Source organism: Oryza brachyantha, chromosome 1 (assembly GCF_000231095.2).
Source record: "Oryza brachyantha chromosome 1, ObraRS2, whole genome shotgun sequence".
Classification (NCBI taxonomy): domain Eukaryota; kingdom Viridiplantae; phylum Streptophyta; class Magnoliopsida; order Poales; family Poaceae; genus Oryza; species Oryza brachyantha.
Window position 1 is genome coordinate 15,348,176 of NC_023163.2, and position 19,086 is coordinate 15,367,261.

General features: G+C 35.5%; 2 protein-coding genes across 2 annotated transcripts; both read right to left on the minus strand.

The window, feature by feature from the left end:
* Positions 1–2,185: 2,185 nt before the first annotated feature.
* On the minus strand, positions 2,186–8,751 carry LOC102709882 (WAT1-related protein At5g64700-like). Its single transcript, XM_006644224.1, has 7 exons — positions 8,579–8,751; positions 8,442–8,504; positions 7,283–7,399; positions 6,307–6,559; positions 6,067–6,225; positions 2,515–2,666; positions 2,186–2,388 (listed from the first exon to the last, which is right to left on the minus strand). Exons 1-7 carry the CDS (start codon positions 8,749–8,751, stop codon positions 2,268–2,270), a joined length of 1,038 nt encoding a protein of 345 aa, XP_006644287.1. The 3' UTR covers positions 2,186–2,267.
* Positions 8,752–11,571: 2,820 nt separating this feature from the next.
* On the minus strand, positions 11,572–15,374 carry LOC102719637 (WAT1-related protein At5g64700-like). The gene is made up of 7 exons (XM_006645918.3): positions 15,202–15,374; positions 15,061–15,123; positions 13,533–13,649; positions 13,094–13,334; positions 12,848–13,006; positions 12,070–12,218; positions 11,572–11,981 (listed from the first exon to the last, which is right to left on the minus strand). The coding sequence occupies exons 1-7, from the start codon at positions 15,372–15,374 to the stop codon at positions 11,789–11,791; spliced, it is 1,095 nt and encodes a 364-aa protein (XP_006645981.1). The 3' UTR covers positions 11,572–11,788.
* Between the last annotated feature and the right edge of the window lie 3,712 nt (positions 15,375–19,086).

Genomic DNA, 19,086 nt, shown 5'->3' on the forward strand with positions numbered 1-19,086 from the left:
TGGAACTTATGAAACATTAAATAATATTAAGGGTGCAAAATGTGTAGTAATTTTAAAGTTTATGGATCTAAGCAAAAGTGTCATGATTGCTATACTAAAAGAATAAGATACAATATTTTTTAAATTCCCTCCCGCCTCCCTTAAATAAAATGGGTTGTGTGGTGAAACTATATATGGTGCAGCTTTCCGTTAGAATGGCGTAATATATGAGTAATCAAGAGGATTAGTTATGCATGCATGCAGTTGGTTACAGTTGCTTGATAGACATGTATTTTAGTGTATTACTCTCTCTCTCTCTCTCTCTCTCTCTCGTTACTTAATTCTCGTCGTCCAGGACAGGTCAAAACTTTTAAAATTTTCACTATTAATAATTTTAAAATTTTTGTTTAGTTTAAAAACACTAAGACAACATGTATAGATGAGTTATAAATAGTATTTTAATAAAAGTAAATATTTATTTATTATTTATATTTTGATAGAAAATTTCAGTCAAAAATTAATTTAAAAGACGTGTCGTTGCCCAAAACGACGAGAATTATCAAACTAAAGGGAGTACGAAGAAATATTTTATAAGTCACTAAAGGGCCAAGGGCAGACATAGGCCTGGGCCAAACCCTAGATAAGGCCAGCCCTCTGCTTTAATGGGCTAGAGAGAAAATTGCAAGATGAAAACACCCAAGTGGCCCAGGCTTTAAGGAAAGTACAAAATCTATTTCACATTACAAAATACAAAATGATATTTATGCACACCGGACTTTAAAACTTAGTGGCACCTGAACTTTACCGCTAGTCCACTACACCAAGTATTATCGAAGCTATTGATTTGATTAGCATTAGGATACGTACAAAGGCTCTCATTGCCATCTCTATCGCTGCATGCTGACTGACGTGGAAGAGACTATCGCTGCATGCTGACTGACGTGGAAGAGAAATAGGATAGGAGAGAAAAGTGGTTGTTTTGCATGGAGTCAGTAAAACATCGACTCTTGGCGCATAAAACAAGGAGACAACCAGAAAATCAGCTTTGTACGTGTGCTGACGTTTTGCATGGAGTCAGTAAAACATCGACTCTTGGAGCATAAAACAAGGAGACAACCAGAAAATCAGCTTTGTACGTGTGCTGACTCTAATTAAAGGCACTGATCAGATGAATGTGAACAGAGAATTAGTTAGCCTGTAGTTATGAAAAGACAGCTTAAAAGACGGTCTTTTGTATGAGGAGTTTTTTCTGCTAACGTGGCTTGAGATAGAGCCCATTACCCTTCAACATGCTCTTATACGTCATAAAGTGGCAGAGCTACCGGCAACCATGGGTGTCGGCTTAGGCTTGTTAGCCAATGTGCTATAGAATTTTGATGTTACTCCCTCCCGTCACTATTATTTGTCGCTTCCAATAGCCAAACACTGCTAGGTGCAAGTCATTTTTATTGTCGAAAACGTCAAATAAATTCAACAGGAGGTAGTATTATATGATTTTTCAAAGTAGCTATTCAAAATAAATAGTTTTCCATGGAGTCAAGAATTTTCTAGATCTGCATGCCAATGTTGTCATACATGTCTACTGCATATGTTCAGGTGGTAATTAACCAGTCACTGTTTAGTGGTAAGAAAGAAACACACTATAGTGCTTGTGATCTAATCAAGAGAACAAAAAACTTCTTTATGCATGATGTCGATATGGCTCAATGAATGTATGTATTTAACTTTATCGATTAAATCAAATTGTCGTAATATTATCCAAAGGCTTATGTTGTCATGTTATGTTTACAGACATCTGATAATGCAACAAGTTTAAGGACAACTAATATACTTTTGATGAATCAAATAAATCCTACAGTATCAATATTGAAATAAATACCGAAAGACAAGTGTTGCACAATAATCATGGCATTGCTAATCAAGATTGGATCATCGAACAATGGCACCCACGAGATCAAACACTTAACGCAAGATTTGAATTTGGTGATGCACAAATAACATGTCATCAATGTTATTTGTAATTCAATATGGAACTAAATAGCTACTTGTCTCCAGCCTAAGATCTTTTTAAGTGTAGTAATCTGCAGGAACTTGTTATCTCACAATACTGGAAACTACTCCCTCCGTTTTATATTGTAAGATTTTTTAGCTATATCTAAAGTTATAATTGATTAATGTATATTATTTATATATATGTCTAGATTTATTATTATCTAAATAAATCTAGACAATAAAAAAAGTTTTTTACGTATGAAACGGACGTAGCACTATTGACTATTGAAACTAGCCTAAACTTGTGTTGCCTGGACTGGAACTGCCATCTGTTGCTTACTGACAGCTGCTTGCTCACTTTTCTTTGCCCAAAGAACGCAATAAAGACCACCGACCATCACCACTCCACTTATTATGCTGCAGGTCAAAAACCAAATTCATCATGAAAAATCATGAAGTTTTTTTTTTCTTTTTTTTGGCATAGTTAAAGAAGGCATGAAGACAATGAGATGATCAGTAGAAACTAGGAAGAGAGGTATGTACCTTCCTAGGGTGACTGCTTCTCCTAAGACAAATGAGGACAGCATTATTGTCACAAGCAAGGTTATGGGCATTGTCATGGCCAAAAAAACGGGCCCACTCTTTTCAATCACCCATACTTGCATGTAATATGCGACTCCAGAGACAAGTACACCCTGCACACATTGTATTCAGTGGTTTAATAGAATTTCAGCTTTGTCTTTTTTCTAATTTTCATTGGAAGCATTCTAACAAAGTAGGTCCACTTCAAAATGTAGGAAACAAGGGACATATCAGAAAACATGTCAATGCGAGTGAAAATATATGATTTGAAACACAGGAAAAAATGTATTTGAGTTTGAACGAGTGGTAGGACAAACAAAGGAATTCAATTGCAGTAAGAATGTAAACATGTACAACCTCATCTTTTTGCTTATGCTTATACTCATAAGCCACAATTTGAATTTTCAACTTAAATCTAGAGTTGATTTTTGGATTTTTCTCATCGTAATTTATTTTCTAGCCTTTGGTTTTAGATCGCAAAAACATGTACATAAAAGTTTTATTCATAAATTACTTTTTATTTGCGAATATGTTGTTTTATTTTTTCCATCAAAAAGCCAAACAATCACCATTGTAATGAAGTATTTATTCTATGAAACAAAATTTAGTGTTATGCCAACAAATATAAGCCAAAACATATAATGCATATATATTAAGATATGACTAGTGCATACGCAGTGCAACGCTACGGCTCAATTTAGTAATGCAAATAAGATATCATAAACTCTTTCAAATACAGTCAAATAAACATAATATTTGAAATTGTTTGTCTACCAAACATTTGTTCATCTAATTATCTAAAACAAACTCTGACAAAACAACAACACACCACTAGTTAAAAGTGCTTATTGTAGCTTTGAATAATTAATTATTAGATTAGCACACATTACATTTGCAAGTTTCCATGTTTGAACGGTAATTTCAGAGCTTCCAAGACCAAGTTTATACACTAATTTCAGAAACATTGCAACAACAAATTCATACACTAATTTCAGAATCACTAAAGATCAAGTTGCAAGGACAAATTTAATTAAATAATTTATCTACATTTTCCAATGTTAGTATAAAATTTAAACTTTATACAAACATGAGTTGTATAACAAATATCTTTCCATCACCTTATAATAAAAAACTTATTGCATTTGTATATATATCAAATGAAAAAACAACTATGCAACTCTCAAATAACACATACTTCAAAGACTAATTTATTTATGAGTTTAAAAACAAATTTTACTGTGTCTCCTTATATTAAATAAAAAGATATTTAAATAAAATATTAATTGATTGTACAGTACATAGAAAATACTTATCATGTGAATTTTTTCATTTCAAAAAATATATCACATGGTTTTTAACAAAGTGGAATTACTAGTGATGTTTCCACTGATTGTGTTCCCTGATCATTATTATCAAGAGTGCATATATCCTTCAATCATAAAAATATATTCTACAGTAACGCATTGTTCGACTGATCAACGAATTTACTTATTTCACATAAAAAATGGTACCGACACAATATTTCTAGAACCCTAAATACTCATTCATATTTACTAGATATTTATCTCTAATATTATTGTTAGTGATTTGGTTGTTTGGGCATCTAACATTAGTAGTTTAGAGACTTGATCAATCTGATAATCAACGTTGTTAATGTTCTGACGGCGTTGTGTGTCGTGCTGTGCTATTGCATCAGCCAGGTCGATGTTGTGATTAAACTTTGATTTTAAAGGTATATAGTGCATATATATTCGTAGAAACTTTATAATTGGAAACTTTATATATTTACCTTTATATTAAGTCTCTAATATATATAAAGTTTTTACTTTTTCTAATTGGAAATATATTTTTTATCATATGAAAACTCTATAATTGATAAGATAGTTTATAATTTAGAAAGTCTCTAGTATATAGGATTCTTTGTAAGGAAAGGTGGAGTCTGTCATCGCCGTCTAATATGATTTTAACCGTCTAATCCTTGGCGTTGGAGAACCAGCGATCATGCTTCTTGACGTTTCTGCGGCAACAGAGTGGAATCGTCCAGCGATGCAGGAGGGCGTGCATCTCACCTCAACAGCGACGCTCCGTGATGACCGTTGCCTGTGGTGTTGATCATATATATATATATATATATATATATATATATATATATATATATATATATATATATATATATTATATATACACATATCTATCCTAGACCAAAACAACACCTATAGTGATGACAGATATATTCAACACCTATAGGCTAAGGCCCTCTTTGGTTTGGAGGAATTTTATAGGAATTTTGAAGGAATTGAATTGTTTCCTCTAAAATTGCTGTAAGATTCATATGATCCGAAGAAGCTCTAAAAGAAAACAACACACATATATATATATATATCCTAGACCAAAACAACACCTACAGTGATGACAGATATATTCAACACCTATAGGCTAAGGCCTTCTTTGGTTTGGAGGAATTTTATAGGAATTTTGAAGGAATTGAATTGTTTCCTCTGAAATTGCTGTAAAATTCCTGTGATCCGAAGAAGCTCCAAAAGAAAACAACACACACATATATATATATATAACATATCAATATATCGATCATTTATTTTTAGCAATTAAAGTAAAGTCTACATATAAATTAAAATACATGTGAATATATATTCCTTATTTATATAGATCATTTGTTCTATTTAGTTTGTTTTCCTTATTTAATTTTAGCGATTGAAGGAAATGCGTGTAATATATATTACATGTAAATATATATTGTTTATTTACATCAATCAATTGCTCTATTTAGCTCACTGACTAGGGAAGTGGGGACAACACTAAAGAAGAAATGGGGAAGTTGTGAATGGGGAGTAATGTAGGATGTTGGATCAAAACACAAATAATCTAGACCGCTCGATGATAAAGAAGTCATGAAAGAATGAGTAAAATGAGTTGGCGCCAGACAGTGGTAAAGTGCAATTGGAGATTACAGTGATCTTTTCCTGAACTCAAGTTGGCACAATGGCATTACTTACGTTCTAGTTAAATAAGAGGCACAACTAACAATTGCCATCCTGTGCATCCAGCATATAATAGTACTCATTACTTCCTCCATTTTAAGTTATAAGTCGTTTTGACTTTTGTCAAATTCAAACTACTCCAAATTTAACTAAATTTATAGACAAATATAGTAATATAAATAACACCAAATTAGTTCCATTACATCTATAATTGAATATATTTTCATAATATGGGCCGTAAATATTACTACATTTTTGTATAGACTTGGTCAAATTTGGAGTAGTTTGACTTTGACCAAAGTCAAAGCAACTTATAACTTAAATCAGAGGGAGTACTTTATTCGACATTTTACTTCTTATTTCATGGAATTGCACCGAATCCTAACAAATTTGTCACAGGGGAGCATTTTTTACTAGTTCTCTAATGAAAATGTAAAAAAAAGCTTAAACCACTGAAGAAACAACCACTGTTGGATGTAAATAATCAAATGCTGAGGATATTTCGATCACTTACTGAGTAGATCACAGCAATCAGACCTTCATCCAGTCGCAGCTTCCATCGCGAAAAATCTCTCTCAACCGCTAGAGCGATGAAGAAACACTGAATTGTTGCAAAGACTATCTGGATGGTTGTGTTGAGAAGCTTAGAGGGATATGCCTCCAACATAGGCCCCTGAGAAGCACTGCTGTTTAGGTAAATTAATGCAAATTAATATCATGGACAAGGCTAGAGTTTTATTTTGAGTATTCATACCTGAAGCACTGTCCACAGTGCCCAAGATGTTGTCGATAAAATCGTCAGAAAAATTCCTAATATCCATGTCTTTGTAGATTGGGAAGTAGCCCCAGCATAGACAGTATTCGTGTGGTTAATAAGACGGTGATGATCGAAAGATTTGAACTCAGGACCTTGGTAGAACGCAAGTACGATAACACCAATAATACAGAATACTACACCTGAAACTTTTGCAATTCCATGGATCCTCCTCAAGTTCAGTGACTCCATCCTACCAGGTATACAAGGAGAACTAACAATTTTTAATCTGGCCAATCAACTCGGGTTGTGAAAATACTGCATAATGTAATCTCATTCTGTTCAATCATTTGCGTAGTTGAACGTGAAGAGAAAATATTGGCTCTAGTTGAGGCTCTTGCAGCATCTTTCTTGTCATCACTTGGCTATTATACATTACAAATTTAAAATAATCTAATCATTATAGTGTAACTTTTATGCTACAATAATATGTATAAAGTAGTCAAACAGTAAAGTGTACACACTGGGTACCTCTGATGCCCTGCAGAGATAGCATGTCATGTTTAATTTTGATACTATACTTTTTTTCTGAAGGATAGAAGTACTAATCAAGCTAATGTATCAGGCAATTAAGTTGAACCCTTCAGAATCGTAGCACATGACAACATGAAACTTGAAACTGTTGATGACTGACATATGCTCTCTACATGTTTTAACAGCTTTGATTGAAACTCATTTTGTCACGTTTTCATGATTTGAGAGGGTGAAATTTCAGTCCTGTAACTATAAAATGTCTTATAGGACATTAATTATACAAGAGGCATGTAACGGTTACAAGCTTAGGTTAAATATTGAAGCTTATCCTGCGTCTGGTTCAGTCTAAAAGTTAGCATTGTAGCAAACCAAGAAACATATGAATGTATTGAAGCTATAGTTTTATTAAAGCATGGTGGTAGTGTAAAGATGAAAAACCTACTTCAACATAAGAGCCAAAATGAAGGCCACCACTGGTAGAAGGTTAAATATTGCAGATGATGATGTTGCTGAGGCATAACTGAGACCAAGGCTATATATGTTTATAGCCCCAGAAATCCTAAGATGATAGTAAAATACAGAAAGTGGTTAGTGGATGTGCTGTAAACGGAAACAATCATAATTAACTGAAATTTATTGAACATTTACAAACAGAAACAAACCAATCAAGAAACTAGCGTTTCCAGCAACTTATTCATAGATGTATCACTAGTCCTATATGAACTTATTTAAATTCAATCGATGGAGCATCTTAACGATTGTCATTAACAAAGCTAATAAACTATGATTAAAAGCTTAAACTAGAAAAGAGAGACAGAACATGCATGTGTACAAGACTCTGACCAAGAAAAGATAAAATGAACAATATAAACTGTTCTTTTAACCACACTAGTAATACTAACATATCGCCCATGCGTTACAACGGAATTTTATTAAAAATATCATTAGCATATTAATAAGTAGAGTTAATAAAAATAGTTTGATATATAGTAATTATTTTTTAAAAAAAATGGGAGGGAGTTGGTGGTGGGGTAGATAGCAGATTCACCACCACCCACCACCACCACTACTCATCTTTATAGTAGTATAGAAAAAATGGAAGGGAGTTGGTGGTGGGGTAGGTGGCAGATTCACCACCACCCACTACCACCACTACTCATCTTTAGTATAGATACCCGTGCATTGCAACAGTCCCATATAATTAATGATGGATTATACAGGCCCATAGCGAAAAGAAATATTTTTTTCTAAAGAAACCACTTGGTTTTCTTTTTAGTTTTTGTGTAAGTGGTGTTTTTTGCATGACGCGGGGTGAGGAGGATGATGGATGACCCCACTTTTAAGAAGCAGAGATGAAAGAGAGATGGTCAAATAACTCAACAGGAAAACTAAAGAACTTTGCTCAGATCATGCAAAGTAACTTCATGTATGGTGTTTGGTATACAAGAACTTCCAAGATGAAAATTTTGAAACCTATCCAGCTTCGTATAAAGAGCCTAAAAACTTGTTGCAACCAACATTTCTGGGCAATAACTTAACGGTGATGGTTTTTAGGTCAATATATAAACCAAGTAGAAAATACAAGTCACACTTTGACCTACCCATATAATGCATGTACAAATAGCTTCAGGGAGATTTTGAATGACAGTGGTGGAGCAGTTTTCCTGTAAAAATACTAAAAAAACATCAAATGCACCTTCCATAATGACAACCCAGCAAATAAGTAGAACTCACATACCTTTCCAGCACAAAGGCAACAGGAACTAAGAACAGGATGGCAATGACATGCCTGTAGAAAACAAAAACAGATGTGCTCATGCCTTCATTGAATGCATCTTTTGTTACAATCTGCATGCCTCCATACAGGAACCTTATGAGGAATGCAACCACAAAAGCTGTTCTAGAGCCCATTGGTAGTCAGTCTGTTGGAGCTTGAAGATATGTTTGTTTAAATAGGAGGATGATCATCCTTGGAGCCAGCTAGTCTTAGTTACATCAGCATCAGCATACTCCACTATCAAACTGGGATTTGTTTGCTTGGGTAGTACTAGTAGTAGGATCCTCTAAGGTGCGCCACTCAGGAAATGCATATATCTTTTATCATGTACAGAACATGGTTACTTACATGTTACAGGTTGCAGAGTTAGCACGGACAGAATATCACCAAACAGCAGTACATACAGATGCCAATATTTACAAATGGAAAGTTTGAGCATCAACTTTTAAAAGTAAATTTTAATGTGGACCATCCATTAACTATCACTTATGAAAGCGAACATGTAGAAGAAGAAAAAACAAGTCATACTTGATAAGTGTTTCACGGTATGGTGGAAAACAAAATGGTAGTCCAAGCACTTCCTCCGTCCAAAAATATAATAACATCTAGAATTTGAATTTTGTCCAACAATATAAGGACATGTTCATCTACCTAGACAGTTCAAACAACCATAACCATCCATCACTTAATTTTCTCACCTACTTTTCCATCTCCTCCAACCGCAATCCTAACAGTCTCTTATCCTTAATATCTCACAAGGACTCCAAATGTTCTAATATTGTTGGACAGATGAAGCACAAAATAAGTGATCAAGAGAACACATCTTACATCACACCTTACTTGTACAATTCATTTGCACATATCAGGTGAGCATAGAGAAAACAAAAAATAATAAATAAATGAGCTTACAATTATGCCCTGGTAATGATTTTCATAATCCGAAACATAGTTTCCTTTCCGTTTCAACATGTTTTTATAGAAGAGAAGAAAATCATCAGCTATCCAGCTGTGTTGATTCACATGATGTTATTTTTCATGCAGCAGTGGAGACTCTTTGAAGAACAGGGAGCCCAACAAAACGACGAGTATCTATCTACCTATCCCCATGATGAAAAGGACACAGAATGTCGAATGAGTTTCAAATCTCCCCAAGGAAGCTGAAATGTCTATAGATCCCAATTCTTTCTGCTCCCCATTTGTTGCTCTGTTAGCTGGCTAACTGTTGATCCAGGAGCATGGCTAGTACCTTTCCTGTGTGCCTGCATGGAACCTGATAGTGAGCTTGGTGTCTGGCTTTGTGACATTGCTGTCTGTATCTTGCCCACTTTCAGGCTATGTGAAACCCATATAACCAAAAGGTACCTTTCGTTCCATTTCAAAAGAAAAGTAACTCATCTACAAAAAAAATTTAACTGTTTTGCATGAATTTTTTGTGTTCAAGAGAGTATATAGGAGAGGGAAGAAAGATAGGATTATTTCTTACATGTTAGGTTGACACACTATGGTAATGTTCTTTATCCCCCTTTACTAACCTATATTCCTTCGTTTTTCGTGTGCACGTTTCGCGAACTAGTGAACGGTGTATTTTTTGTAAAATTTTCTATATGAAAGTTGTTTTAAAAAATCATATTAATCAATTTTATAATCTTTTAATAATTAATAATAATTAATTATGTATTAATCTATTAATATATTTTCCGTGCCAGATAACTAATACTCATCCGAACGCGGCTTAGGTTGTTCCATGTGCTGAGTGGTCGGTGTGCAATGCCTACACCACAGGAAATCACTTTTTCAAAGAAATACCGGATGCTACTTGTGCCTCATGGATGAGCAACACAGAAAGAATGGATGAGAAAACGTTGGACAACTCGGAAAGAACGGATGGAGAACACCTGCCTTTTTGTTTTGGGTCTGACCTATCCATAGTACTGCTCAGAAGAAATGATGAGAAGTAGGTATAATGCTGTACACATCACCTGGCACTTCATTTGATCAGCTGCCTTGATTCCATCCAACACTGCCATTCACTGGTTTGATTGGGCTGTATTCTTTATTCAGTGCTGCAATTTTCAAACTGCTTTTCTGTGTCCTCAAATTTCCTGTTTTAGTACGAAGATTTGCAAGGATTTTGTGTATTCCCTAAAGAAAAAAAAGAAAGACAAACATATATGTAATGTAATCCTTTGTAGAATTCATTATTTTAATACTCTCTTTGTTAAAAAGAACGGAGAATTATCATGAAGACCAGTTAGGAGAAAGATTTAACAAAATCTACAATCCAAATGATATCTTGGGCACTGGCTCGAACATGTGAATCTAATTTTATGATAAAAAAAATATTATTCGTCATTCCTTATGGAGTTTTTTTTATAACATATCATTCAATTCGCGTGTCTTCTATTTTTTTTTACCACTTGATCCATATACTTTTTATAAGATATATATTCCCTCTGTTTCATACTATAAAACTTTATGGGTTTGTCTAGATTTATCCATGTATTAATGTATATATTTTATATATGTGTCTAGATTCTTTAGCATATATATGAACCTTAAAAAAAATCTTATAACATGAAGCAGATGGAATACATCGGTAGCCACGGATCCCTAGACAAGAGAGAGAAAACAAAATAAAACAAATGGCAGTGGTGACCGTGCCTCACCTCACCTGTAATTATGAGGAGAAGCGGCGGCGGCGGCGGCATGGACTGGTGTGGTAGACCTGACAGGAAGAGCAGCAGCTCGGGGTGGAAGATTGGTGCAGATGAATTCCCTTCTCTCGCACCCTGGCACTGTCCGTCAGCGTCGGCGCCGGCGAGGCGTCAGGGGTGGCGCCCAACCGGCGGTGAAAATAACAAGCGGGCATATTACTCCTACTGAAACAAAATGCAGATTAGTCGACCATGGCAGTACTGAATTAAGTCCAGGTTCATATGTATTCAGTGCCGCCGATATCTTGGTTGTCGGCCACAATTCGCACCATACTCACAACTTGTAAGCAGAGCATTGCAAAATCCACCACACAAAGTCTCATCTGAAGCTCAAAAAAGAAAAGGGCATCTACATGCAGTAGAACTGCTTGTCTTCAGAAATTTGTTGTAAACAGTTTCAGTTCTATATATATATATATATATATTTTCTAGAAGAGAATGCTGCACACAGTTTCGATCAGTTCGTCGAGTCGATCTTGTCTTTCCCTTCTTGAGATTCTGGAGCTGCAGCTGCTGTTTCTTGTTCCTCCAAATCCGACCGCGCAGTTTCTTCTCCATGACCTCCTTGACTGCTGATAGCTGCCTGTTCTATCCTCTTCCCCCAGAGAACGATATACAGGCCAGCAACCATCAGCGCTCCACTTATTATGCTGTTCATCAGACGAGAAATTTAAGAAAAGTTTGGTGTTATTGTTCTATTTAAAAAAGGTAAAGATTATTTAGCAATTGAAATGGCACCTTCCCAGGGTGACTGCTTCTCCAATGAGTAATGAAAGAATGATAGTGATGACCAGAGTTAGGGGTACTGTCATGCACAAGAATACTGGGCCCCTCTTGTCAATTACCCAAACTTGCAGGTAATATGAAATCGCAGAAACAACAATGCCCTGCACTTCTTCAGAAATTTCAGAGGTTGCATTTCTTCTTGATGACGAAAAGACTTGTGCTATTGTTCAGAAAGATATATTTTAATAAACCAATAGATGAAAAGATTCTGTTGCATTCTCTGTAGATGTTAGAATTAAAATATGCAGTTTAACAAGCTGACAGTATCATTTCATCCATTGTTGCAACTCACCAGAACCATACTAACAAACAAGAAGGTGGCAAGTTTTCTTAAGTTATCATGAATTGTCATATGCTGTGATTAGTTGTCTGTACGAGATTGGGCCAAACTAACCCGAGCTTGAACATTTGGGATGCAAGGGGTGAGTGTTTGGTGGTAAATAATATTCACTTGTCATGCATGTTTAGATGCATCAAAAAGATGATTGAAAAAGTGTTACCATGCCTATAATGTGCAATTAGGCATTATTTTACCTTGTTACAATAGTAACAACTAATAAATAATTCAGCAGAACAGGACTGTGCAGGTACGCCCTCTCGTGTTTTCACTTTCTTTAATCTATCAAATAGTTAAAGAGAAACAGAGAGGAAAGAAAAACAAAAGTAGCACTCCTCCTGCTTCAGTGTAACCAAATATTGGTGAACAAAGTCCAAGGGATCTTTTACTTACACAATAGATGATGGCAACAAGACCTACATCGAAACCCAGCTTCCATCTTGAAAAATCTCTCTCAAGCACTAAAGCCATAAAAAAAGATTGAACAGTTGCAAAGACTATCTGGAGAGTTGTGTTGAGTAGCTTAGACGGGTATTCCTCTAACAAAGGGCCCTGGGAAGTACCATGTAGGCTAAAGTTTAGCATGGAAAAATTAAAACTGCACGTATATACAGCTCAATGGGCTTTGCAAGTGTTTACCTGAAGTACTGCCCAAAGAGCCCACATTAAAGTTGCAAAAGACTGCAAGAAAATTCCCAGTATCCAGTTCCTCAGGGAATGAGTACCAGCACTATTTGTGTGAGGAAAAAGGTGGTGGTTGATGAAAGACTTCAGATCAGGTCCTTGGTATAATGCTAGTACAGTAACTCCAACAGCACAAAACACTATGCCAGAAACTTTTACTACTCCATGGTGCATCTTTAATTTTAAAGACTCCACCCTACCATATGTAGAACAAATCATTTTAACTCCAGCAAAGTTTGATAATATGATTTTTCTCACATTTAAAAGGCTAACTTACATCACAGTTGATTAAGTACAAACTCTTAGCAAACTAACTACACAAAAGACACAATGTAAGAATTAATTGACCAATGTTTTCTAGGATGAGACGCAATTATCATACAGAAACACTTACCCCAGAAGAACAGCCAAGAAGAAAGTTAATACTGGCACAAGATTTTGTACTGCAGAAGCAGATGTTGCTGAAGCATAATTGAGGCCAATGCTCGATATGTTCATTGAAGCAGACATCCTTGGCAGATTTCAACCGAAGTTATATTAGTACAAAATTGCACAAGAATCAATTTAGAAAAATATTAGCTTTGGATTACATTTCCAAGGAAAATAAATCAGCTCAATACAGTAAGTTTTTACAGTTGAAGACTATCCAGCATGGGCTTCATTCCAATGAAGGGAATGGAAATTAAAATTGAAGTATCATAACTCTCTTTCTCAGCTCCTGACCTTTTCGCTCAAAAAAAAAAGTAAAGGTGCACTTTGCAGAAATGATGAAAGCATAAACACATACAAGAGGTAGGCACGGAATTTTCTCAAGAATAATGGGCACTGATGCAATAGGTAGAGCCAGAAATGTCCTGATGATAGATATACGGATTACTACGGGTCAGTTATAACCAAAATGAATGGACCAGTTGTACACAATGTCTAGTTTATATAACTACTAGTTTTCCTCAATATTTTTCAGACAAATATAACTTGTCTTCCCTGCCCAGATCAATCACTATCATGTTTAGTTATAGTATTGTAAAATCTAGATTTAAATGGTAACAATTGAATCAGTTGTCTCTATGTGGCTACGACCAGACTATAATGATGTGGAAACAGTGTATACTTTGCTCAAATTTAAACAAAAATGAGAGGATTGAAGAACTGTATATTAAGCGTTCAATTGATTGTGTGCTATCCATTTCTTGCTCTAAAAAACAAATTATACAATATAGTACCAACAATTCAAGTCTGATATTTGCAGATTAAGGATTCCAACAGAACATGAAATGGAATCTATTCTACATTTGCAAAAGAATGCTTCACCTAGCAAGTTATCTGATAGAGCAGAAAACTAAAAAGATATAATTTTATCCTCACTAAAACTCCATTTGGCGTTGAATTGGACTATGGTAACCTTGTTTGGTAACTGCTTTTTAGACATCTCAGCATCTGACAAATTGTTTTCTTCTAATTTATGTTGCAAATTGAAAGAGACCTGAAAATTAACTAACATATCTTGTCTAACCTTTAATTTGATCTATAAAACAAACTATAACAATTACAAGTTCAGACAACAAATTAAAGATAAGAGTCATAAGACCAATACAACACATCAACCACAAATTGAACCTATGACAAGTTAAAGATAAGCACAATAAAGCATGTCAACCACAAATTGAGCCTTAGTGTACTAAGTACTGATTCTCTCTTCTTGAAATCATACCAAATATGTTTAGACTTTGAAAATAGTTGATCTTTAGTGAAGACACATCATTTAATTATTTATATACTGAGGATGGTTATTCTAAGCTGCAGGTTGTACAGAAATGCAAAGCCAAGACACCCAACCTTGGCCATGTTTAGCATTTTGCTATACAAATTTCGCATAGCAACACAAGCAGTTCCCATCTAGTATAGAAGAACGATCGACTTACCCATAAAGTGCATGCACAAATAGCTTCAGAGAGACTTTGAATGACAGTGGTGGGGCAGTTTTCCTGCAAAAATAAACATCGATGGCTCAATCCATGCTTCCAAGACGATGTCCAGGGGAAAATGCAATCAAATGTGCACACCTTTCCACTACCAAAGTGACAGGCAGTAAGACTGCTGTAGCTACTATATGCCTGTAGAAAACAAGAACAGACGTACTTGTGCCTTGGGTAAAAGCAACCTTGGTCAGTATCTGCATCACTCCATAGATAAACCTTATGAGAAATGCAACACCGTGAGGTACAGTGCTGCCCATGATCCTTCTATGTTAGAATGTAGAAGGTGACTGGCTAAATACTACCATCAGCGCAACAAGAGATTCTAAAAATCATGTCTTCAATCTTCATAGCATTTTTTAAGTCATATCTTCATAAAGTTAGTTTACACAACTTTTCAAGGTGTCCACTAAACAAATCTATATTATACTATATAGAGACAAACTAGTCACACACCATAATCACAGTTAAAATCTTTTTAAACAAAATAGCTAGGTGTTTAGACTTTAGACCTAACATGTTGGTTATACATAATTACATATCAACATATACTTTGCAAAAGAAGTTGCATAGCTTGAGACACTTTTTTTTATGACAAATTAGATATCTCAGCACAAAGTGCCTGAATATTCCATTGATTGCATGAGGCATCTTCTTTCCAAAAAGAACCTCAAAGATTTGGAGCATCCATTAACCAACAATGGAATATTGTTCAATGCAAAGCCATAGCACTACAAAATTCAAAGCGATACAACAAATTCCAGAGTCCACACAGAAGTAACAATTATGCTATATTCTCTTATAAACACGACGATATAAAATGATTAAACTTCAACTTCTGTTTGCCTTTAAAGATATGGTATCATAGATAAAAGTAACTTTGCTCTGCTTCTTTAGCAATTCCGAGTAAATGTGAATCCTATCACAGTGTTTAGTTGAAGGACAGGGCTATAATATGGTATACACCAGGTCTGTGCTGGATTCAACTAGACTCACAGTGTTTCCTGGAGTTTCATATACTACCTGTCTCAAAATACTAAAACCTAGCACTATATTTGACACAATCTAGTACAATGACTCTGGACACACCCTCTGTCCAGATTTGTTGTATTAGGTTTATGTCAAACCCAGTACTAGCTTTTAGTATTGTGAGATGGAGGTAGTAGATTTCAGTGATTTTTATTGAATTTCACTTGAGAGAGCATCAATGAAAACCATAGTTTCAAACAAGTTCAAAATTTTAAAAATGCCACTACTAGTATCAATGAGTCTCTAAACTGAAACTTCAAGCTAAAAACAAGTTTCAAAAACTGAATCATCAAGTTCCAAATCTGAAACTATGTCCTAAGAAAAAGATCTCAAGCCTCAACTAAAAGATGTCATCATTAGTACTGTTTGAGTTCCAGGGCTGGAATTTGAGTTTAGCGATGACCTTCAAGCAGGTTCCACAAATAGATGGTGTACAAGCTCAGGCATGAGAACTGTATCAGTGCACCATCTGCAAGTCTGCATGCTCAAGCCCTTGCCCTGCTTGCTGCTGACCCACAGCCAACATCAGCTTTTGCCTGCTCACTGTGGGCCTGACAGCCCTAACTATGGGGTTGCAGCCTCTCATAACACACTTCTGCATCCTCCTGGTCACTTGCAGACACTTAATGTGTGCCTCTGGGCACTGTAGTAATCTCTAATAGTCACAAATTGCAACATAGATGGGGAAGACGATGTGTGCTCTTTGGATGAAGCAAGTTCCAATAAGCCTAAAATGTATTTACTTTTCTCATGAAAAAATGATTTCAAAACTAAAGCTTTCAATGGTAAGGTGAGTACTGCTTAATTATTTATTCAAAATATCTGCTCTTTTCTAAAAGGATGGTTTATCCCTTTTGAAGACATCTTTCAGCAGTGACAGTAAAATAATACAGCTTTGAGCAGGATGGAAGGATCAGTAGTGGAGCATTATTCAATACACTAAATGCAGAAAAGAAAAGGGCAGAACTAATGGACAATGAGCAAAGTGAGTAAATGAGGAATGATTACAGGATAATCTTTGTCGTTTGCCATCTAAAGCATGGAATTCTGCAATGAGTAAATTTTAAAATGAACCACATTTCATGAAGCAATGTGGTTAATACTTAGTAGTGCAGAACTGCAATGCGATGCAGTTCAGCGCTAAGATAAACAAGATTCAAAGGAAAAATTGACCAGACAAGATTCAAAAGTTGTTCCTAGGAATAACTCAGTGCATGTGCAATTAACTAAACAGAAGGAATGATATGCCAATGGCTAACACAAAAAAAAAATGTTAGACACCAAGAAACTAGATTGTCTGTAATTGTTACTAGATTAATGCATGTGCAAAGGGTTATGGTGTCGGCAACAAGTTCATATGCCTGCGTATTATCTTTTTTTGCGCGAAAAAGATATACTAGTGATACCTTATTATTGATATCAAAAGCTGTTTTGCAGACAAGTTTAGTGCAGACCAACGTACATTTGTCTCTCATTAAAATAATAAAGCTTAAGTGCTCCACTAGGTGGCCACCTAGGCACTCGGTTCCAGACCACAGCCCAATCCGTCAAGCTAATTTTTCCTGCCTAGGTTACTGCCAGTCTTCCCTTGCAGCAGTTAGGCATTAAGCATCGCCCTTTCACCATGCCAACACCTAGCACCAAGGGAAATGAAACTTATACAGCAAAGTTGCCATACAAGTTTCACAACACTTCATGCTAGTATGGCATCAGTTTAATACATATTGGATGATTAGACAATGTGGAAAGGCAACTCAACTCCTCTTGGAGTGCTGATAACCTTGGAACAAACACGATGTTCCAATGAATTCTCCCATCTTCATACTTAACCACATTTTGTTAGATCCCTAAATAAATTTTAAGGACATCGTCTCAACTTCTGATAACAGCATAGCACTTCAATGTTATGTTGCAGTTATGGTGAGACACTGTCTAATTCTAACTACACTTCTTAGATTTTTATTTTCCTTTTTGAGAAAGAATCATTACTTCCTTTAAAAATCAGAGAATAATTACACACTCTGGATCAGGTTAGGGTTTACTAACAGAATAAAATATACTGCCAAAATTAAAGCATGATTTGAATTGTGTACAAGGAAATTTCTGATTTTCAGTTACCACTTGAAACTGATCTAGGCTTATATGATATGTACAAATGGAAACCGATAAGTTACAGTGAGGCACAGGGGCTTGCTGATTCAGCTTTAAGACACTCAACCAAGGTCAGTGTTGTTGCTGGTGAGTTTGGTATGATAACCAAGGGAAAATGAAATTATATTTTACTTATACACCTAACAGCGTAACCACATAACAGGCTAAGGCCACCTTTGATTCAGAGGACAGGAGAAGCACAAGAATTGAAGAAGGTAGTCTTTTCCAATCCTATGGGAACCAAAAGCACATGAAAACATAGGAAGAGACCTCTGATAGTGCCACAGGAAAAGCAAAAGAATTCTCTCATTTTGAATTTGAATAGCATGCCGTTTGGCATTCAAAGCAAGATGTAGTCGTTTCATGTTCTGCTAACAACCAGGACAATATATGTATGCTATCGTAGTTTGGCTGTTAGCTTTGAGCTGGTAGAAAGAGCAGGAGAATATATTCAATATGGTAATTCGATGGTTTAACAGCTAATCAGGCAAATAAATGGTAATAGGCATTCAGACCAAGCTGTCTGCCGAATACGCGCATGAAAAAGCACACGAACGGGAACAAGCACGCATGCCAGTGCTTTTGTTTCGTACCATGAAAGTTACAAAGAGGTCTGAGCTCTTTCTTATTTTCTTTGAAATTTGGTATAGGATTGCAATCCTAAGGAACTCTTCCTTCCTTTCCTATGAATCAAAGGGGGTTGTAGGAAAAATCCTTAGGAACTCCAATCCTCTAAAATTCCTTTGCCGTTCCTTCAAATCAAAGGGGGCCTAAGTATTTAGCTGACATGTT